This window comes from Dermacentor andersoni, chromosome 3 (genome assembly GCF_023375885.2).
Source record: "Dermacentor andersoni chromosome 3, qqDerAnde1_hic_scaffold, whole genome shotgun sequence".
NCBI classification, from domain to species: domain Eukaryota; kingdom Metazoa; phylum Arthropoda; class Arachnida; order Ixodida; family Ixodidae; genus Dermacentor; species Dermacentor andersoni.
In genome coordinates, this window is record NC_092816.1 from 196,283,264 (window position 1) to 196,306,633 (window position 23,370).

Below are 23,370 nucleotides of genomic sequence, written 5' to 3' on the forward strand. Positions count from 1 at the left end.
TGCGGGCCACTCCCACGTTGGGACAGTCAGGCCATGCCCGACCGCCGCATCGTGGGCCCTCTGGACAGCCTATAGTTGCGCCCCGGCATCGGGGCTCTTGATTGCGGAGAGCCACTTGTCCTCATTTATTTGTTCTGTGCATCATAACGAGCGGCAACGCCACAGCATATGGTCTACGCTAGCGATGTCATTGCCGTGCCTGCAAGGACTAGTGGCATAGGTGTCGTAATAAATTTTGTGGAATAAAGCCGGGCTGGGATATGAGCTTGTTTGCAATAATCTGAGGGTCAATGCCTGCGCTCTATTTAACTTCTTGTGAGGAATGGCAGTCTCTCCTGCCGAGATAAAAGGGCTGCGCGATTTCATCGTATGTGGTCGGTTGATCTCTGTTCTCCACCACAGGGGGCCGGCGTTGGAGTTTTCCATGGTAGCGGAAAGCGAGACCTCGCACCTTGGAGTGGGCCGGCTCGTTGAGGTTTGTGGGGCCTCCCATGGTGGATCCCATATGAGCGGGGAACCACGTGAGAGTGTGGGTGACGTTGCTTTTGCCGTCGAGGATGCGACAGGCTTCCTTACACACGGCGCCAACGCTGAAGGCGCGGATGGCTGCCCTGAAGTCGTTGAAGATATTGGCATGTTTGTCGTCCAGGAGGGCCAAGGCAATGGCCACTTGCTCGGCCGCACGCGACGACGTGCTTCGTACCGAAGCGGCGTTAGCGGTAGAACCCCTGTGGTTGATTTACACTACCGTGAAATTATTGCTGTTGCCATACTGAGCCGCGTCAACGAAGCAGCTGCTGCCAGGGAGTTCTGTTGCGCGGCTTAGGAGCGCCACCGCTCTGGCCTTCCTTATATCGACGTTGCGCTGGGGATGCATATTGCGCGGGGCGGGTGATATGATGATGTTATCTTTCTGCTCTTTCGGAAGGCCCTGGTAGGCGTCTTCGACAGTGGCCGGGGGGACGCCCATCTCAGTTAGGAGTCGTCTGCCCGCCCTGGTGCCGGAGAACCTGAGAATCTGTGCCCTTTCTTGTGATTCTGCAATTTCTTCCAGGGTATTATGAATACCCAACTACAGGAGTCGGTCGGCGCGTGTGTAGTTTGGTAGTGCGAGCGCGCTCTTGATCCCGTTCCTGATTATGGCATTTAGCTTGTCTCGCTCGGCCCTCTTCCAGACGTGCATGGCCCCTACGTACGTAACATGCCATAACACGAAAGCGTGGGTTAGCCTTATCAGATTCACTTCGCTCAGGCCTCTCCTGTTAGCTACGCGCCTGATTAGACAGATGACGCTAACACGAAAGCGTGGGCTAGCCTTATCAGATTCACTTCGCTCAGGCCTCTCCTTCTGTTAGCTACGCGCCTGATTAGACAGATGACGCTATCCGTATTCTTTGCTAGTTTGTGAACGGTGATGCTATTCGTGCCCGCCCCTTCGAGTGTCATTCCCAAGATTCGAATGGACGCAAATTTGGGAATGGGATCTCCGCACTTGATGTAGAGATTAATGTCAATTTCAGTGAGGGTTTTACAGTTCTGTGGCTTACGGCCCTTTCTAGTTGGGCTGTAGAGAAGGAGCTCCGATTTCTTTGGGGAGCACCGGAGTCCCTTGTCGGTTAGAAAGCGCTCTGTAGTGTCGACAGCTTCCTGGAGAGCGGCTTCGACTTGTCCGTCACTGTCACCCGCGCACCAGACAGTGATGTCGTCTGCGTAGATCGTGTGACCGATGCCCTGGACTTTGCCTAGGTACATTGAGAGGTCGACCATTGCGATGTTAAAGAGGAGCGGTGAGATGACTCACCCCTGAGGAGTGCCTCTTCTGCTCAGCTCCATTCCGTGGGGAAATGTGGCATAGGCACTACGAATAACAGGGGAGAGTTATTAGTAGACTTTGCAGAACAGAATAATATGCGGATAATGAATACCTTATTCCGCAAGCGCGATAGCCGAAAGTGGACGTGGAGGAGCCCGAATAACGAGACTAGAAATGAAATAGACCTTAAACTCTGCGCTGACCCTGGCATTATACAAGACGTGGACGTGATTGACAAGGTGCGCTGCAGGGACCATAGGATGGTAAGAAATCTAATTAGCCTAGACTTGAGGAGGGAACGGAAGAAACTGGTACATAAGAAGCCGATCAATGAGTTAGTGGTAAGAGGGAGAATAGAGGAATTCCTGATCAAGCTACAGAACAGGTATTCGGCTCTAACTCAGGAAGAGGACCTTAGTGTTGAAACAATGAACAACAATCTTACGGGCATCATTAAGGAGGGTGCAAAAGAAGTCGGTGGTAACTTCGTTATACAGAATATCAGTAAACTATCGCAGGAGACGAAAGATCAAGTCATGAAACGCCAATGTACGAAAGCATCTAACCCTACAGCTACAAGAGAACTGGCAGACCTTTCGAAGTTAATCAACAAGCGTAAGACAGCTGACATAAGGAAGTATAATATGGATAGAATTGAACATGCTGTCAGGAAAGGAGGAAGCCAAAAAGCAGTGTAGAAAAAACTAGAAATTGGCAAGAATCAGATCTATATGTTAAGAGAAAAAGCCGGCAATATAATTACTAATATGGTTGAGATCGTTCAAGTGGCTGAGGAGTTCTATAGATATTTACAGAGTACCAGTGGCACCAACGACGATATTGGAAGAGAGAATAGTCGAGAGGAATTTGAAATCCTGCAAGTAACACCGGAAGTAGTAAAGAAAGCCTTGGGAGCTATGCAAAGGGGGACGGCAGCTGGGGAGGATCAGGTAACAGCAGATTTGTTGAAGGATGATGAGCAGATTGTTCTAGAAAAACTGGCCACCCTGTATACGCAATGCCTTCATGACCTCGAGCGTACCAGAATCTTGGAAAAACGCTAATATAATCCTAATCCATAAGAAAGGGGACGCTAAAGACTTCAAAAATTGTAGACCGATCAGCTTACTGTCCGTTGCCTGTAAAGTATTTACTAAGGTAATCGCAAATAGAATCAGGAACACCTTACACTTCTGCCAACCAAAGGACCAGGCAGGATTCCGTAAAGGCGATTCAACAATAGAGTATATTCACACTATCAATAAGGTGATAGAGAAATAATCAGAATATAAACAACCGTTATATATAGCTTTCATTGATTACGAGAAAGCGTTTGATTCAGTCGAAACGTCAGCAGTCATGGATGCATCACGAATTCAGGGTGTAGCCGAGGCGTATGTAAATATACTGCAAGATATCTATAGCGGCTCCACAGCCAACGTAGTCTTCCATAAAGAAAGTAACAAAACCCCAATAAAGAAAGGAGTCAGGCGGGGAGATACGATCTCTCCAATGCTATTCACACCGTGTTTACAGGAGGTATTCAGAAACATGGATTGGGAAAAATTTGGGATAAGATTTAATGAAGAATACCTTAGTAACTTGCGATTCGCTGATGATATTGCCTTGCTTAGTAACTCCGGGGACCAATTGCTATGCATGCTCACTGATCTGGAGTGGGAAAGCAGAAGAGTGGGTCTAAAAATTAATCTCCAGAAAAGTAAAATAATGTTTAACAGTCTCGGTAGAGAACAGCAGTTTATGATAGGTAGGGAGGCACTGGAAGTGGTAAGGGAATACATCTACTTAGGGCGGGTAGGGACCGCGGATACGCATCATGAGACTGAAATAATCAGGAGAATAAAAATGGGCTGGGGTGCGTTTGGCCGACATTCTCAGATCATGAACAGTAGGTTGCCATTATCCTTCAAGAGAAAAGTGTATAACAGCTGTGTCTTACCAGTACTCACCTACGGGGCAGAAACCTGGAGGCTTACGAAAGGGTTCTACTTAAATTGAGGACGACGCAACGAGCTATGGAAAGAAGAATGATGGGTGTAACGTTAAGAGATAAGGAAAGAGCAGATTGGTTGAGGAAACAAACGCGAGTTAATGACATCTTAGTTGAAATCAAGAAAAAGAAATGGCCATGGACAGGAGATGTAATGAGGAGGGAAGATAACCGATGGTCATTAAGGATTACGGACTGGATTCCAAGTGAAGGAAAGCGGATCACGGGACGGCAGAAAGTTAGGTGGCAGAAAGTTAGGTTAGTTTGCAGGGACGGCATGACCACAATTAGTACACAACCAGGGTAATTGGAGAAGTGCGGGAGAGACATTTGCCTTGCAGTGGGCGTCACCAGGCTGATGATGATGATGATGATCACTAGTGTTGCTGAACTGGACAATGTCATCTGGGAACCGTAGGTTGCTGGGGTATCCGTTGCTGGTCCCGAGTCCTAATCATTACCTCCTTATTAGCTTGAATAGTTCGTGTAAAGATGCAGTGGGGAGATTGCGTCTGGTTACGTGAAACCTTTCGTGGTCTGTACATTTTTACCTTGCTTGGGGAGAGTTAAAGTAGCTGTCTTTCCTGTTTACCGTTAAATAAGCACTGTAATGTTTTTTTTCTTTTTGGAGAAGCCTTCCGCAACTTAAAAAAACACAGGTAACGTGGTGTGGTTGAACAAAGTGCCACGGAATGCTCCTACTATAGCTCTTGCTGTCGTCTGTGTTTCCGGTGTTCTTATACTACATATACACTTATAGTACATAAAGACTAAACCACACAGATGAAAAATACTTGTGAATATCTTTTAAATACATTGATTGTTGATTCTTAATGAATTTGAGATATTCATCGGTGTGGGTAGCAAATGAACATGCATGTAGAGAAAAACATTGTTCTCCTTAAGATTGTGAGCTAACATTGCTTGTCTATATTTAGCTGGTGTATGAGTGATTGGGCATGAGACCCGGATAGTTTGTGTACCACACTGTTACACAGTACGAAGTGAAGAAAGGAGGGTCAAAATAATGGAACGGGGACAGGTGCTCCGTAGTTATGGGTTAGAGAAGTTAGAAAGGAACGTAATTTAGGCACTCTAATCGCGAGCTCAAACTACGTCAAGCTGTTTTTAATTTTTTTTGCTTGTGTTTTTGATGCCTAAAGTTTCGCTATCAAAGAGAACTTTCTCGTAATATCGTGGTAGCAAAAATGTGATTTTGGTGTGTTCGTTCATCTTGAGTAGAATTTTAAGCAGCGCGAAGAAGACGAGGTAGGTCGCAGAGAATACGATAGATCACAGAATATAAGGCGAGTGGAGCAGAAAAACCTCTTTTTCCCCCTCTGAGCAGGCCTCCAACACTTAAGTTTCCGAATAACTGTTAGTCGCTGTTCCACGAGAGGCCTACGACAGAGAAGGGACTGAATGGTATCAGCACTTTGTGCAACCTCGTGCACGCGCTGCACAGCATATCTACTCGCAACGTTGCACATAGCTTATAAGGTGTACAGGCATTTGGTGCTGGGACCATTCATAGGCTATCGGACACACGGCCGGTCTTTGGCTGTGCAATATAGCCTGCTAAATAATAAATGCGAGACATATGTTATAGGAAATATTAGTGAATGCGCAGTCCTCGCACATCGTAACATAGTGTCAGCACATTCCAAAAGTAGTTAGCGTCTTGTTGATTAAGCTTGTAAACGCAAGTAGGAGGAATGAGGGTTCCCACTCGACTATCACTATCATATTTTGTTTCGTTCGCTCGGAAGAGCTAAGGGCCTTGTACTTCCACTTTCTTTTTGTCTGAAACTGGCAGCGGCCAGAACACAGCAAAATGGCAGCGCTTTCTTCTCTACTGGCCAACAGGTGGCACTGGTCGATGTGCTTCTCGCCATGGGTCTTCGGCCCGACGGCATTTTGGGACACTCGTTGGGCGAGATCGCGTGCGCCTATGCTGACGGGTGCATGACGGCCGAGCAGACCGTGATCTGTGCTTACTGGCGAGGCCGCTGCGTGGAGCTGGGCGACCTACCAAAGGGATCCATGGCAGCCGTAGGTGAGCAGCGAACGTACTTTATTGCATTAGACCGATAAATTCCTGCAGGAACCGCCTCACGATGAATGTCAACGTTATTCGATTAGCATTGCAGCGATTGCGTGACAGAGGGTGTAGCCGACGCCGAAACGTGTATGTAGCCGGGTTCGTCTCTCGCGCTTCCAACTGCATACGCTATGACACCAAGAGGCACCAACGTACAAAAAAAAATCTTTCCTGGCGCTCAACCGACCGACCATGGAAACTGGGAGAAGTACTTTAAGAATGCTAATCGCCTCAAGAAATCGTAAGACTCACCCGACTCACACATTTGACAGCATCGGTTATCCTTCTACTGTTACCGCAAACGAGGATTCAATCTTACAGCACAAACGGACAATGTATTTCGCGAAAAATTATTGGCCATTCACAAGCCGCACGACAACAACTTTTCACAAGCTGGATTTGTCCACAGGCCAAAACATTTCTGTAGAGTATATCCGAGGTGGAACAGTGACTGCTTTTTCCATATTTCAGAAAGATTGCTGAAAATTTGACCTTTTTGTAATATATAAAGGAAGCTCGCATAGCGATGGTGTGATATGCCGGTGAATTGACGAAATTGTGCCAAAAAGAACCCTGAAATACTGGATTTCCGCAATGCTCGGTCAGAGTCCACTTGATATGTGCTGTCCCAAGGAAACGTTGCCACCGAATGCTGTATACAATTTGGTTATGTTTCAAGATTTTTTAATGCTACTTTGTTGATTCGTTCATAAGAAATATTTTCCTAGTTTTTTACGCCTCGCTGACACGAAGACATACAAGACGCCTTACGTATCGAAGATCCTGCCATTTTTAAAGACTGAAAATGAACCTTGTTTGGAATAATGCACTCGTTCTCTACGGCCTGAGTTTTGCTATCATTTAATAAAACAATATCTTAAGGTAGACACGAGGGTGTTGCTTTCTTTTTCATCTGAATACATTATTCGAAAACGACACGATGTGTCATAGTCATAACATGAGAGACTGTGCCATTGCGTCCTGAGACATGAGTGATAGACATGAGTCTCTTGACGCACCATTGTGGCTTTAAGTATTCTTCTTTCCCAAACAATAACTGAAGCCTTGATCATATTGTACTTTCAGAAACTACATTACCTGTTGCGGCACTTCACATCAACTGAGTTCTTTTACATTGAAAGGCCTTCTGAGATACAGTTTCCTGTATATTGTGCTTTGGCTGATTCGTTTCTATACATGGGATCTGTACCTGCACTATACCTATCCTAGTGTCAATATTTTAGTCATTTTCACTTGGAGGCAGACACAACAGTGAAACGTATTTACAATATATTTGCAAGGAGAGCAAGACCTGAACCATGTGGTCAAATGCGCAACCAGACCAATAGCGTCTTCTTCATCGACGCTCTTCTAGAGGAATATTACTGTAACATCGCCCCTGACTGCTGAAGCACCATCACGGTGCTTGCTATGCTGTAGGGAAAGAGTAAAGTTTAAGGCAGGATACGTGAACAACGTCTCTAGGTGACGATACGGAGGGAGAGGAAAACTCCAGCGGGCTAGTCTCGTAAGCAACGTCTGTTGACACGGTAGGCTCCAAAGTCATCGCTGGTCACCAGCAGGTCATCGATAAAGCAGGAGAGGCTTTAGACACAGTCGGTGAGGAGTCGACAAGGGACTCTATGGCGTATGGTGACATCACGTAGCTGGAAATCAGCGACGTCCGTGGCACAATTCATAGGTAGAGCACGTGTAATTGCGTATCGGGTGATGTGATCTGCAGCAACGGCAAGCCATTTGATGCCAGCAGCACAGACAGGGAAAGAACCTAGGAAGTCAAGACCAACTCGGAAGAACAGCTCAAGAAAGTCAGCAGGAGGCATAGGTAGTTTCTTTCGCCGTTGACACGGTTCACGTGCCGCGAGGTAGCGATGAACGGGACAATAAAAACCGGGTCACAATAAATGACCCGAAACGCGATCGTAGGTCTGCGAAACTCCAAGATGACCAGCGGTCGGGGCGTCATGAAGCTGGCCGAGAACATTCAAGCGAATATGCGTAGTAACAGCAGGTAGCAGTTCGGGTCCAGCCGGGTGGACGTTGTGGCGATATATAGTTACATTTTTAAGCACGAAAAGGCGAAAGGACGGATGGGTCGCTGCGGAATCCAGCTTCTGAATAGGCTCACGTAAGATGAGATCGCGGCGCTATTCATCATGGATGTGGCGTAAATCGGAGAGCAAGAGCGCACATGCAGGCACGTCATCGAAGACATGAGGCGGATCCATGGGATTCCGATACAAACAGACACTGTACCGCTGTAATCGGCCAGACATAAGAAACAAACAGGGTAGGTGTATGCTTGGTGCGGCAGTGCCCAGCGACCAAGATACCTAGTAAGATCCATGACACTAAAGAGAAAATCATTTCTTCTGCATCAGTAAATTACCTTTCTACGACACTAAAAACGCCATTCTCACCAGAATAAGACGCTTGGTAAGCCAGAAAAAGCGCAAGAACGAAATACGGGTGGCGACGCCTCCTTGAAGTTCCCGCACCTGGTTGCTGTCATGTCATGGATTTTCATGGCATGTTCGAGGCCATACTTACACAGTGGTACAGATTCACTACATTGTGTTCTAAAGGAAACAAATATTAAATACAACTAGTTTCGCTAACCTTGACTCAGCCATCGCGACCCGATTGGGAAAACATACTTTGGAGTCCCTCACGTCACACTGACATACCAACGTCGGGGTTTCGGCGCGAAATTCTAATACTGCTACTTCGACCTTCATTTTATCATCTAATAATCAAACTATTATTTTGAAATGACTGCCTGCAGGGTTCTCAAACAATGCTTTATTAGTCTAAAGTGATTTATTGTTCCGCTTTAGTGTCCCATTAAAGGACGAAAGCCAGAAAAGTGCTTGGGGGTCGGTAGTGACGGTGGAATTCGGGCCATGTAGGTAGGGGCAGAATTTGCCCACCGCCCAAGCGAGAGCAAGACACTCCCGTTCCATGATGTCGTACTTATGTTCGACTAGGGAAAGGAGACGGCTGGCAGAGGTGGTAACACGGGCATGCCCACTCCGATGCTAGACCAAAAGAGCGCCAATTCCGCAGCCTCTGGCTTTGCTGCAGATTTCTGTTGGAGCGCGGCAGTCGAAATGAGCCAGGATAGGTGGTGTGGTCAGCAACGTGATGAGTGTAGGGAAGGCGGCAGCCTGTGAAGCGCACCAAAAAACGAGATGCCGTTGTTCAGTAAGCTTGTAAGAGAACATGCGAATTCCGCAAAATTGTTGGCAGAAAGATGGGAGTAGGAGCACAATCTTGGAAAGCTATGAACTTCCATTGTGCAAGTCGGAACAGAGAACTTTTGTACGGCTCGAACTTTGCGAGGGTCTGGGTGATTACTGGTCGAGTCGAGTCAATCAATCAATCAATCAACCAATCAACCAATCATTCAATCAATCAATCAACTTTATTTCCTTTGGATAGGAGTAGTACGGGAGTAAAAGCTTGAGCAGCTTTACGGGGTCCCAACCAGGTTACAGTTAGAAAACCAGCAGTTTGACGGTCAGCCATGCACAAAGAGTTCAAATAATTCGGCCAATATTACACAATATCGAGTAGCACAAAATTTTATAACACAGCTCGAAACAATAGAATCCATTTGCATAGGCTTGAAATAGCATGAGCGTGAAAAGCAACGATCGGCAAGAAGAGCAACACAAAAATACGAAAGGATGAAGCATTCCTGAAAACAAATGGACTGGGCGAAACGTTTAATTAGGCAATTTTAATTACATGAGGCATCAAAACCTTCATTGTTTAATGTTTTTAGAAGGCAAGGTAGCTTGTAGGACAATGAGTGTACATCATAAGTTGTCCTAGAGGTGGATACAGTCCCCATTTGTTTGTGCCTGGTTGGAGGAACACTTGTGTTTGCTTTTAACTTAGCAAGATTAAATATGGTATTGGTACCCTATTTAACAAAAGCTTTATAACACATCAGCCTATATTTATATAAACGGAACAGTTAAAGAAATTCGCACTTTGTAAAAAGAAGTTTTCTGGAGGAAGCATAATGTACAGCAGCAATATGTCGCATCACTCTTTTCTGCAGCAAATATAGCTTGTGCAAATTCGTTACATAAGTAGTACATCACACTATGCTGCAGTACTGCAACAGAGAGGATACTAATGCATTGTAGATCATAATACTCACCTTTGTAGGAACAATACATTGCGTACGTGCAAGGACACCAATGGCAGATGACGTCTTTGAATGGAGGCTCTGAATATGTACATTCCATGCAAGATGCTTTGAGCAATGTACCCCAAGGGTTTTAACAGGATCCACGAACTGTAACTGCTGAGAGCCCAGAAATAAACTTAACCTCTTTGTAAGCGTTTTTCCTTTAGGCGTATACAAAATAACTCGTGTTTTTGAAGAGTTTATTTTTAAACAAATCACCGAGGCCCAGGCATCTAGGTCAGACAGCGTTTTGTTAGCCATTGCTTCTATCTCTTTTTCCAAATTCCCCTCTAATAAAATCTCGTTTCATCAGCATACAAGACGAATGTTACATTGTCTGTGCAGTGCACAGCCAACGCAACAGTGTGCAGTGTCGACGACACAACCAAGCATTGTAAGCTGCTGACGTCCGCAGTGGCTCTTGAATGAATGAAGTTGCAGGCCGGCGTTGCGAAACACAGCAAGGATAGCGAAAAGTTGGTCGTGATGCGTTTCAAATGTCAGTGCAAATACAATTACGTCATCAGGGTAACACAGGCATATGGATCTTTTAAAACCGTGTAAGAGGGTGTCCATCAAAAACAATAAATAGAAGTTCGACAAAAAGGAGAAGCAAAAATTGATGTGCGCCCATAAAAATCCGAGCAGGGAACTCATCCATTTCTGAAAATATAACAGATGCCATGCTGACACAAGATTCTCCCAGTGTCTTTACGTCTACAGCTTCCATATTAACGCGACAGCGTTAAGGAGCTCGTGTCGCAGAAAAGCCGGTGTCATCGGTGTCGGCGTCAGCGGCGTTGGCCGTGAGCGATAAATCCTAGAAGGCACTTCATAAATAAAAAAAACATCTTGCAAGATGGGCTGGTGGGAATCAAACCAGGGTCTCCGGAGTGTGAGACGCTACCACTCAGCCACCAGTTCGTTCCTTCAGAGCAGGACAAAATCGCCTCTAGCGAATGCGGTGTTGCCTTAAAACGTGCCGTAGAATGTTGTACTGCGGTGTATATCGGTAATTATGACCATGCAACTTACAGAATTCGCGGTTTCACGAGTAGCGAAGTACATTTCCGCTACATTTCTTCTGCGCTCTGCGCACACGCAGAGCTATCTTGCGGCAAACACAGAAGACCCCCTCCTCGCAATGTACGGCGCTGCCCCGACACGTGGCGCGCCACTCGCCCCATGATCGCGTCCGCCTTCATGGCGCGTCGGGGCCCGGCTATCTCTGCCGATCGCGACGTTTGGCTGGCGTAGCGCGTTTGAGTAGGCGGTGCGAACGGGGTGCGATAACGCTATCGCGTTCCACTCTTGAAGGCAAAGCTTAGGCGTCCTCCAGTTTTTTTTCTCTAGGCAGCCGATCTCCACATAATGATATCTTCTTCATCTACAATGCACTCTGAACATCTGAGCGTGCATTGTAGAGGAAAAGGCCAGCGTTCTGTGCAGATCTGCTGCCTAGAGAAATTATGGAAGCTGTAGATATGAAAACGCTGTGAGTATCTTGTCAGCATGATCTCCTTCAGAAATGGATGCATTTCCTGTCAGGAAAGACACATTAATTTTTTGCACCTCCTTTTTATGTATGTTCGGTTTATTGCTTGTCAGCCAGCAATTACTCGGCGTGTACATTAAACCTATGGTTCTTAGATCATGTCGATTATTTTTTGTTCGTGCTATATTTCCTGTGGTGTCGTTTGCAGCCAGGCTATCCTTTGTTTTTTTAGACTGCAACAAGTCACTTTAGTGGTCCTTATGGTGCTTCTGTGTACCTTATATAACTTTTTTTGGGGCAATGTTGCAAGAGCACACAGTGTGACGAAAGAACAGGGTGTGTATACTAACTTTTAATTAGAAGGTTTACTGCGGAAATGCAGATATTTATAAAGGTTACCCGGAAGTAGTACAGCAAGAAAGCCTTATAAGCACTTCTGCTTGATGAAACCATACATATTCAAAAACAGAAAAGAGAGAAAATACAAATAAATATACAAATCCAGGGGAAAATAACATTGTGATCACCAAGTGCGCATGCCGCTACCGTGCAAGAAACTCGAGTTATCATTTTCCAATGGCATGGAACTGAAAGAGCGTACTTGCATAAGCAAGCTGCCAGTCTGTCTATTGGAATAAGAAAAGTGTTTCTTGAAAGATGCTGGCATGGCCGATTGGCGATTGTAATGATTTTTTTCCAGCACTTGTAATTTTTCTGTGTTCTCTTTTTGTAGCGTTTTTATTTATGTTTGCTTGAATCAATCACCAACTTTTATGTAGCCTTCAAAGCTCTCTTTCTTTTTCTGGTAAACTGTATAAATCGCCAAATTTTTACAATGAACCTGAATTGGAAGTTGGCCCTCATCCGTCTCTAGTGTCATCCTGTTGAAACTGCTTCATGCTATGCGCCCTTGCAACATATATGTGTGTGTGAGTGTGTGTATGCGTGCGCGCACGTAGATTTGGATGTGAAATCAGGGCTTTGGGTGGGCGTATCGTTCTGTGCAGGCTCATGAATTCATTCACTATAGTGAAACAGAAATACAATGAACAAGAACGAAGTGAAGATACAGAGCGCTTCGTTCTAGTCTGATGGGTATCTGTTACGCTTTTGTTAATAATAAATACACACCAACTCACCCAGTTTTCAGTTCTTACATCGGGCTCATAAGCCGGCTTGTGTCCTGGAATATCTGCATGGCTATGTATCCCGTAATTTAATTTTTTGCCATGTGCTTGCAAGTCGCGTGTCAATCTTGTTTTCCTTAGAATCTTCTGTGATGCGCAGGCCCAGAAAGTTTCTAGTGAATCCATACAGGCGTGCAGGGAGTTGTAGTCTGCAGGCGCGCACTGCAAGTGCTGCTTTTACTGCTTTCAGTTTAGCTTTTCTAGGTGTAGGATGACCGGGAATGGTACTCACTTGTATGGGCCTTCATTTTATGTAGTGTCACACTACTGTTACACTGCTATTGCTACATCGCTGTACTATCTGTGCCTGATGTTTGCTTGCATCTTCATGATTAGCAACCTGCACTGTGTGTTTGGCAGTTGCATATAGTGTCCTGGCCTAATTGTCTGCCCCCATATTCTACGGTATGGGCCGGTTTTGTTTCTAGTTCAGGTGTTCCTAAAATTGTGTTTCTGAAGGGAGGGGTAGTCGACCTTGTATCTCATATGCTAGCTGGCATAGTATATTGGGACCAGGTACTGAGCTCTTGAGGCCAAGAATTTGTGCTGCAGGCTGCAACTCTCCCCGTCTAGGTCCTTGTTCGTTTGATCTTTCCCATAGGTCTTCAAGCATGGTAAAGTTGGAAACACCTGTCATTACCCGATGCCTGTATTCGATGAGTTGGCCTTTTTGTGCGCTTCTGATAATTCATACCGTACAATACCTTGGACACAAGTACCGCATCTGCGATTATCTATAGTATCCGCTCGTCCACCTCCATGAGTTTGAGATTATTCTTTTCATCAGGTGTAGAATTTGTGCTCAGGCATAACAAAATTGTTTCAACCATGTGCTAGCTCTGCCCTCATGGTCTTACACTAACTGAGGATTTGTGGATGTTGACTTCCGGGTATGTTTGTCCAGCTATGTCGAGCACAATATGCAATCAGGGGTAGTTCTCGATTCTAGTCTTCTTTCCAACGTCGATGTAAGCTGACTTATCGCACAGCGAGAGGCTTGACTGGCCAAGAAAGTCTGCAGTGTTGTCGAGAGCTTATTGCATCATTCTTGATTTCTGTATAAGATAGCTTTCTCACAGACTGCAGTCCACCATAGACTGTATTACTTCTTGTAGTATGCCTCTGTTGTTGTTGTGGGTTGGTCAAATGTACCTCCAACTGTCAGCTGGAATTTTCACTCTGGCAAAAAGTTATTATTTAACTCAAGTGCTCTACGAGAAATTTTCTTGCTAATCATTCCCCTTATTAGAGTAGCATGGGGCAGTGCTGTTAAAAGCCTCTTAACTTTCTTCATTCTTTAATAAGTGGTATTACACCATGCCCTGTAATAAAGTTTCTGCTGCTCATGGCCCACTCATATGTGCCAGAAGGGACAACTCTTGAAAAATGTTGTCTTTGTGCTTTGTGCATGATGTAGAATAGGAATTCATGTCTTCACATTTATACATCGGTAGAGCCAGCTTCCTTACAGAGAACGGCCTACCCCATGACATCGTCGCCATCGCTTCAACACCTGCTTTTCAAGAACGCGTAACAGATCACCTTCAATGTTAAATCACCATCGCTGTTTGTTTTCTTCACTACAAATGTAATCCCACCCCTTATGTAACACCCCCTGAAATGGGGGCCTTTAAGGAATAAAATTGAACTCAACTGAACATGCTATGCCTGATCATGGTATTTGTGCAGTGTCATTGAACAATGCATATTGATGCAATGAATGTTTACACACTCGAAGTTTCAGAAACGATGCTTGTTTTATAATTGTGCCATTTGGTTTTGATTGGTGTTAGATTTTGCATAAGCGTGCCCCCCTACGCAATAGTATTTGGAAGTTTAAGGGTTCAATAAATTATGACGAACTAAATCTAAGCGCAAGAGCTTTTTTTTACCTATGACTCCCATCGAAATGCGACTGCCATGGCTGGCAATTAAACCCCTCGTCTTATGTTTGCAGGAGAACGCTATAGGCGCAGTGGCAGGTGAATAAATTGAACAATTTTGTTGTCTACAGATGTTTTTTCTTGTCTGATAGTTAGGTAAAACTTGGAATAAGTTTGTCATTGCAAAAAAGCTGTTTGTTGTCCTGTATTGAATAAACCGCATATTGTGTATAATTTAAATGCAGAAATTTCTTTTAAAATTCCACAGTGGCATGTTCTTGCAAGTAGCATAGCATTTCCTTACTTATAAAGGTAGTGCAGTAGTAAAACACGTTGTGAGGCTAGTTGGTGCATAGCTTGCAAAAGATGAAGCGTCAATAGTGACGACACACTAAGAAGGAACAAAGGCAGGACAAGGCGCTTCCTTGTCCAAGCGGCACTCTTTCCTTTCAGGAGATTTTAGGTTTTGAAGCAGGCTCTCGGATGTATTGCAAGTTAATTGATATGGGTATCCAGGAAACACCAGACACTCAAGCTGATATTTGAAACTAGATGATTCTGCGTGTGCACAAGATTTCTGTAGGGCAGAGAGTCAACTAGACATGATGATGCCTGGTTTCACATGTTTTTAATGTGCATTCTTGTTAGGTGGAAGGCTTTCGTTAGACCTTGGATTATACGACCAACAAACGTGGTCATCGATGAGTGGCAATTTAAACTCTAGATACTAGATGTGCTTGTCCTTAGTCAATTCATGAGTGAAATTCAAACCTTGCCCCTCAGCGGAGAATGAATTAAGAACATTAGTCACAACACTGTCATTGCCGATATTGAATGAATTACATAAAATCACTAAAAAGTCGTCACCATACCAAAGTACATGTAACACAACTGCGTTAGCTCACTTTTTTCCCCCTATCAAGCAAGGAAATAGAATTCTTAGATGGGCACATTGGGACTCTGCCGCGCCTTAATGCACACGTGGCCTTGCTATTTTTCGTCAGTGCCTCCTGCAAAATTTTATCGTGATTGTTGGTTGTTGTTTTTTCCATTTTGTACAACCTTATGTAGAGCCTGCCTTCACGAAATCAAGCCATTTGGAAGTCTGCGCTTTGCGTGTGCGTCTATGTTTCTGTTCATGTCCCCTCTTCTAGCGCACTTTAACGTTTTGCTTAATCATTAACACCAGCCTGGCGCTCTTTTCCCATACTTGGCCCTTTCGCCATAAAACCCCATTTATCACCATCATCATTGCTCATCCCTGTAGAGCGACACATTCGCAGTGGCGCATATATAGTTACCGAAGTTGGGGTTAAAGACGTTCATTGAAGAACGGCCCACACCTACTGGTACTGAAGCAGTGTCCAAACTTGGCATCCAAGAAGTTTACTGACGATAAGCACTGAACGGGTGGCACATATAAAGTGTTCCACGCCGGTGTCAAGACTTTCTTTGAGCAGCGGCGCCTACTCAGTGCCGCATCTACGGTGACCCATGTCGCTGTGAAAGATGTTCATCGATGCACACGTATGCACACACTGCCACGTACTTAGCAACCCAAGTTTTTCCGATGGTTGGTTTTGAATCGTGTTCTCTCAGCACATTTGTCCAATGTGCTACCCACCGCCAATTACGTTCCATTCTTTCTGATCCACCACTTTAATTTTCGCCACGGACCATCTCAGGTGCTGCTGAGCCATAGGTGCCATCTATACTTGACGAACTTGTTTGTAGCTCTGCTTGTTGAATGCCGTGTTGTTCACCGAACCACCACAGCACGCCATCTTCAAACTAATGGGCTTGCGAATTCTTTCGGTTGAATTCGTATTTACATGCTCGTCATGCACGTTTCATCGCAATATACAAACTAGGATATCATTTCCTCATTTGCCGCCCATGCATATAATACAGCTACGCAAAGTCCAACAGCATTATGCATATTTTCACTGCCATGGTCGGAATCTTTCCCCTCCCATCAACACTGTTTTTCTCTATCCAACAAAATGCGTCATAATATACTCCTTTTTAAGCGGTAGCCAGATATTCCGAGTAATTGCGTCAGTTAGCCCGCAATTTTCTCTCCTGCTATCAATAACGCTAGAAACAGAATCATGATGGCGACAATACCAACCCGAACTTCGCTCCCGGAATATTTTTCCGCTTGTTCGTACCTTGTACCATGCCTAGACTTTCGACCAAACTTCTGTCGAAATATGACGGACTATACCAAATCATCAAACGCACGTCTCCGGCCAACTATGTCATAGAGCCGCTTACACTAACATTCGACGTGCGCCACCGTGGACTGGATGCTTGTCATGTCCACGACCTGAAATGATGCAGCGACAAACTCGTCTCCACCTGTGAATTCGCTGGGAAGGCTCCAGGTTTGCACAGGGTGCGATTACAAAAAAAAAAAAAAAAAACAGGGCCTACATATGCGATCAGCCAAGTCGCACATGCCAGTAGCGCAGCCGCTGAGTCAGCTGCATCGCTATTACTAGGCGCGAGAGTAAGCCCCTCACACTTCCAGCGGTTCTTGCTTTGCGGTGCTTGACTACTTACGCTTTACGTTGCAGGCTAATTACAGACCGTTTGCAAAATAAATGTTTATATTTTATTAAAAGCTGTTCACTTGGCGACTTCACCTTTACGATATCTCGTGCCTCTGTTGCTCCTTTATGCATCAGAAATATGCCGTACTCGATACGCAAAGCCATACAATATTGCGATTCGGTTCCATCCAAAAACTGCAGTATCTGAACACCCCTGCTCCTGGGCAATGCACAGGAATACAAACCATTACGACCAGAGTATTATAATAGGACTTTCAATGTAACCGCAAGTTGTTCTTACAGCGACTGCATCTCTCGTTTTATATATGTTCATAATGAAAAAACAGGAACGCATGAATAAAACAACCGCATTTGAATATTTGCTCTCTTTTTTTTGTAACAATAAAGTAACTGAACCAGCTACCATCTTTTCTTGTTACTGTGCTTGGCAAGTACCTCCGTTTTTTTTTTTGCTTTGTCATAATAGGAAAGTCTAATAATTTATTTCCGTAGTCTATCCCAAGTGCCGCACATGATTTTGTATTTCCGTTCACGCCACACGAGCGTTTGGTATTTGCGGAGCTAGGAAGTTCTCTGTTTCTTTATTTACATATCAACGAATGATCTACGCTAATAATATTACTCTAGAAAATGTGCTATACTGGCCCCCTCACTCTCTATGTAGATCCTTTGTGCCAGTCTATGTAAAATGTCTGAAAAATTAACTATGCAGCTCCAACGCACACGGTCGAATCTATGTGAAGCGAAGCATTCGTGAGCGCAGTGATGTCGCTGCTTTGCAGACGATGTCTGATCTTAGTCGAAGTAATATTGGTGAGAAGAGGTGTAGAGAGAAGTACGGCACAACATACAGTGCGCATGTTGTGTATCTTTGGTCCATTTTTGTCTTTGGGCCCCTGGAAACTTAGCATGCATACACGTTATCGAGTGTATGTGCTACCGCACGCGCTGCGGAACGTTAGGCACTGTTCGCGTTGGTACAAGAGAAATACGAGTGCCATTATTGTGTTTAGAGCATCGAGCTGTTGAGAAGGATGATGGCGGTTTGGTTCTACCAACGTAAATATACTTTTTTGTGCGTGTGAGCTACGCGGTAAAACAACAGCAGCAGCAGTTTCAATCAGCAAAAATCGCGGGGGGGGGGGGGGGGGGGATTCACAAAAAAAAGCTTGATTTGATAAATTTCGTAGCATTTATTTTCTTCCTTCTTTCTGCTAGGCTTGACGTGGGAAGAGGCCAAACGACGCTGTTGTGACGGAGTGGTACCAGCCTGCCACAACGCCGTGGATTCAGTGACTGTGTCTGGACCACCAGACGCCGTTTCAAAATTATTACAACAGCTGAAGGATGAAGGCGTGTTTGCCAGAGAAGTGGAGGGCGCAGACATAGCCTTCCACAGCGAATACATTCGCAAAATAGCGTCACCCTTGCTTGAAGCTTTGAAAACGGTAAGCACTAAATGGATGCGACCTTCCTATTCTGACGCTGGTATTTCCAGATGCCCTACTGTTTCATTGGGCTGCAGGTCCATCTGCTGTGAATTGACGTGGGCCAAGTGAGCGCTGAACAACCATGATTCGACAGCAGCAGCTGCTTATCTTTATTGCGCCTGCAGTTATGCGCTCTAAATTGAGGATGTCTTGTCCGTACCGTCCGTTCGTCCATTCCGTAAAGCGGTAAAGGCGAGAGAAACGCGTTATCATTGTGCCGTATATTTTTGGGATCCCTGATCCATTATTTAAACCACGTTCATCACATTGTAAAATGTTGTTCAGGTGTTAACTCGACCCATGTCCTTGCCTCTTCCAGGGGCGAAGTTCTACAAGCAGTGGTCCGGTGCAGACCGCGGTCACTTGCGCTATACAAAGGGAGTCTCAGCTATCATGCGTGTCATTTTTTTTAAATACGAGCCATTCTACGTGAAGATAACCAAGTTATAAGAAACTACGACACTAGACTGCTCCACCGCCAATTCGTGTCTCGGAGTTAGGAGAAGAACGACACGCTAAAAAGCGTCGTCGCAGTCGTACGTATCTCAGCCAGATCGCCCATCCAGCTTGGCCATTGTTACTGCCGCTGTGATCCTACTCTCGCTCGAGGACTCCAGCAAACGACGTCGCATTTTGTGTAGGTGAGGGGTACACCTTGAAACCTGGAACTTCAAAGCAGGACTCTTCCATGCATTCGCGTCTAGGAGGAAGGCTCGTCAACACGTCCAGCAGCCACGATACCTGCCGTGGCCTGCTCTGGTGCACTGCGTGAGCGCGACCCTGCCATTTTCCTCAGGATAGGAGACCGTAACGTCGAAGACTGTCTTGCTTTCTATGAAAGGGTGAGCAACCACAACAAGTGGGACAAGGCTACGAAACTGAACAATGGCATATTGAACAATGCCATGTCTGAGCGACCTTGCGAACTTGTGGTACCGCAGCCACGAACCTGACCTATCGATGTGGGAGGCGTTCAAGACCAGCTTAGCAAAGGTGTTTCGCCTGCCTGGAGTCCCCACGCTTCGCGTGGAGCAACGTTTGCGAGGACGAGCACAGCGGACTGGCGGGACATTCACAAGTTCTGTCGAGTTATGTCATGGATCATTGCAAGCGTGTCAATACGACAATGGCAGAAAGCGATAGGATTGGACATATATTAAAGGACGTTGACAACGATGCCAATAAATAAGTTACGCCAGCTGCATCTCGATACAACAATGCACTGGTAGGCTTTCTTGCTAGTTCCACTGATGCCTCCGATGACTTTTCCTTCGCTGATGGTGCAGAATAAACAGTACGTTCGGGAAGAGGTGGACCGCCAACTTTCATTGACACCTCTGACATAAGAGACGCCCTCCCCTTTGTTGACGCCTACGGTGCAGCCCGTCATTCAGGAACAAGTCGCTGAGCGCGTTCCCCATGTCCTTCACAACGCTCATGCTGCAGCGACAATCAGCTTTGACCAGGTCGCTACGATGCCCGCAACGTCGACCCGTGCCTTGTATTATGAAACAACGTGGACACTACCCGGTTACTGCGACACTATTCCCGCGTGCAAGACCTACCGTGCACCCCAGACAATAGGCCGATTTGTTACCCCTGCGGAATTGCTCGCCACGTGGCGCATTTATGCCGTGACCAGATGGCACCTACTTGTCGTTTCGGACAACCAACTTTGAACTACCTTCCTATATAATTTTAACATCCTGCTTCACCGGATCTGCCATTTTCATTCTATGAGTGCATCGGAGGAAACCGCATTCGTCAGTTGTCGACCACCTTCTCCTCGCCGCCACTCGATATCGCCCTTGAAGCGTTGGTCTACCACCCGTCCTAAGAAAAACTAGTCACCGGACGGGGAGGCGAGTGCTGCGTGTCTTGCCAAATTTTCAAGACCTCCTGTTTCCCCTCGTAACGTTTTTTATATGATCGTGAAAGGAATTGAGACACTAGCAGTTGTAGACGCAGGAGCTACGATTTCGGTAATGCATGCCCGTCTCTGGCGCAGACTTCCCTACGTGATGACGTCGCTTTAAGGTCTTTTGCTTTTCATAGGTCGCACATAACACATTGAGCCATTCGGAGTCCGCAAATCATGAGTCGTCTGTGAAGAGTAGCCTTGAGTTATTGAATTTTTTGTTCTCGTCACTTGTTCTCACGTCGTCATATTACGATGGGATTTCCTGTGAATCCATCATGCCGCCATTGACTGCTTCGTGTTGATGTTGCGTTGCTTCTTTTTTATGACATGCCATTTTAAGTACAGCTTCCTGCCAAACTTGTCGTCACAGAAGACGCCGACATACTTCCGTGGTCGTCTGTGATCGTCCCTTTGTCCTGCGACTACCTGTTTGGCGGTAATGTGCTTTTCATGCAGTCTGAACTCTTTGCCAATCGCTGAATCGGTCCGCTGCTTTCGACACGCTTGATTTCTGCACTGGCGCCACTTCCATGTTTGTTTGTTAGTCAACGTCGCTCCTGCATCAATCGTTACGCCGCTAATGCCTCGTTCGTGCCTAGCCGATTCACTCACTTTTCAACACAACTTGCAGCTTACATCGCTGCTGTAGACCCTGTGCATTCGCCTCCTTCACCGCGACCCTTCCCACATCCATCGGCCGCCACCTTACACCGACGCAGCACGACGAGCCTCTCCGTCTTCTTCATCAATTCAGCTCTTGATTTGATTGCAACATAACTTCTTTGGGTAAAGCGACAGGTGCCCCCCACGCCATCGACACTAGCTCATGCTCCTCTGCAGCAGTGACCTTACCGGTTTTAGGCCACAGGGGGGCGCGTTATTGACGAGCAGGTGACCGGCAGGCTCAGTCGTGGCATTACTGGGTGGCGAAATATCCATGGGCAACCCCAGCTGTACTTGTTGAAAAGATGATTCCAGTCAATTTTGCGTTGATCATCGTGGCATGAATAAGAAGATCACGCGAAAGAGTGTATGGATCCTTTAAAGTGCATAGACGGCGCACTTTACTGCTTAGAAAGAGCCGAACTTTTTTCTTCCTAAGATCATCGCTGTGGATACCAGAAGCTGCACATAGACGAGGCTGATCGCTGTAAGACTACATTTGTCCCGCCGGACGACTTGTATTGTGTGGATGCTGTTTGGCCTTTGCGACGCGCCGGCTACATTTCAACGGATGATCGACGCTATTCTGCATGGCTTGATGTGGCAGACATGCCTCTGTTACTTAGATGACATGATGGTTTTTGCCTCTAACTGCCAGACACCTCTTCAACGCCTGAAACATGTTTTCACCTGCCTTGCGCAAGCTGGCCTGCAGCTTAACTTACATGACTGTTGTCTCTGCGCAAAACAATTAACTTTACTGGCCCTTGTTGTTTTCAAACATGTCGTGCTTATATGTGTGAGTGGAGTTTGGATGAAGAGGAGAACGAAGGCTGGCCTGGCTCGCGTGCGGTGCTGTGAATTGCTTTTGCTGAGCGATTCCTTTTCATTCTTCATCTTGTAAACAAACGCTATCCATCGTCACAGTTGTGATGGAAGGAGCGGGGTAAGCCAGCTACTACCTCGTTCTACTTGAGGGACTCCGTCTGTCCACAACGGAATCCCAACAGAACGAGCTTCGCCGCAGCCGTGCACTTGCGGGCTTGGCGCCAGTACCTCAAGAAATCAGCTCGAACGGAGACGCCGAGCAACCGTCCGTGAGGGAACCTCCTTACCACAACAGGGAGCCACGTAGCTTCACAGGAAAACCTGGTGACGACGTGGATGAGTGGCTCACCCACTATCAGCGGGTGAGCCGATCGAACGGTTGGAATGCCGCTAGGTAGTAGTATAACGTGAGGTTATTCGTTGGTTTCACTTTGAGGACATGGTTTAACAACCATGAAAACACTTTGACAACCTGCGAATTATTGTTCAGGAAATTTAAAAATGCTTTAGAGACCCAGCAACGAAGAAGCGGCCCGACATGATCACAAAGTCTGGTATACGCAAGGTTGTAGGGAAGCAAAAGACAAACAAAACAGATTTGGGGGTATTTTCCGCTGATACCCAACAGAGGAAAATCTGATAACGTAGAAAAAAGGGCGAAAGCCAACGCACGCCGTATCCGCCGCGACGCTGAGAGAACTCCCTTGAAACACTTCACGTCATCCATCGACAGTTCAACCACATACAAAAAAAAATGCCGGAGCAAGTTCATACACTAAATGGCAGCTTTTCCCCCTTTACGATTCAATTTCTAACAGCTACCAGCACAAAAACAAGTACAGACAAGAACGGCACCGCCGAGCGGGGCTGTCGCGCCGGGGTGAGCGCCTCATGCGGGGCACAATTCAACTAGCGGGTGTACGCCTCTCATATCCATCGTTGACACCACTTTGATTGCATCTTGCACTGCGCGTGTTTGGGCACCTTTCGTACCGCGCGCGGTGTGCCTACGTGTGTGTGCGTGGAAGTTTTATTCGAAAGAGGATGTACACGCTTCTATTTGTCTTTAAGAGGATCGGTATACGCTTGCCGATCATTTTTATGGCTGCAATGTGGCGAAAGGGCAGCGTCTGCGTAGCCATGTACGTAACACTGAGCAGGTAATTGGCAACGACATCGT

General features: G+C 46.0%; 1 protein-coding gene across 1 annotated transcript in view; it reads left to right on the forward strand.

Moving 5' to 3' along the window:
- Positions 1–23,370, forward strand: part of LOC126524387 (fatty acid synthase-like) — a 270,389-nt gene that overhangs the window by 37,547 nt on the left and 209,472 nt on the right. Inside the window, exons 8-9 of the mRNA XM_055067059.2 lie at positions 5,691–5,880; positions 18,507–18,736. Coding sequence (XP_054923034.2) covers positions 5,691–5,880; positions 18,507–18,736 — 420 coding nt within the window. The remainder of the gene's footprint in view (positions 1–5,690; positions 5,881–18,506; positions 18,737–23,370) is intronic.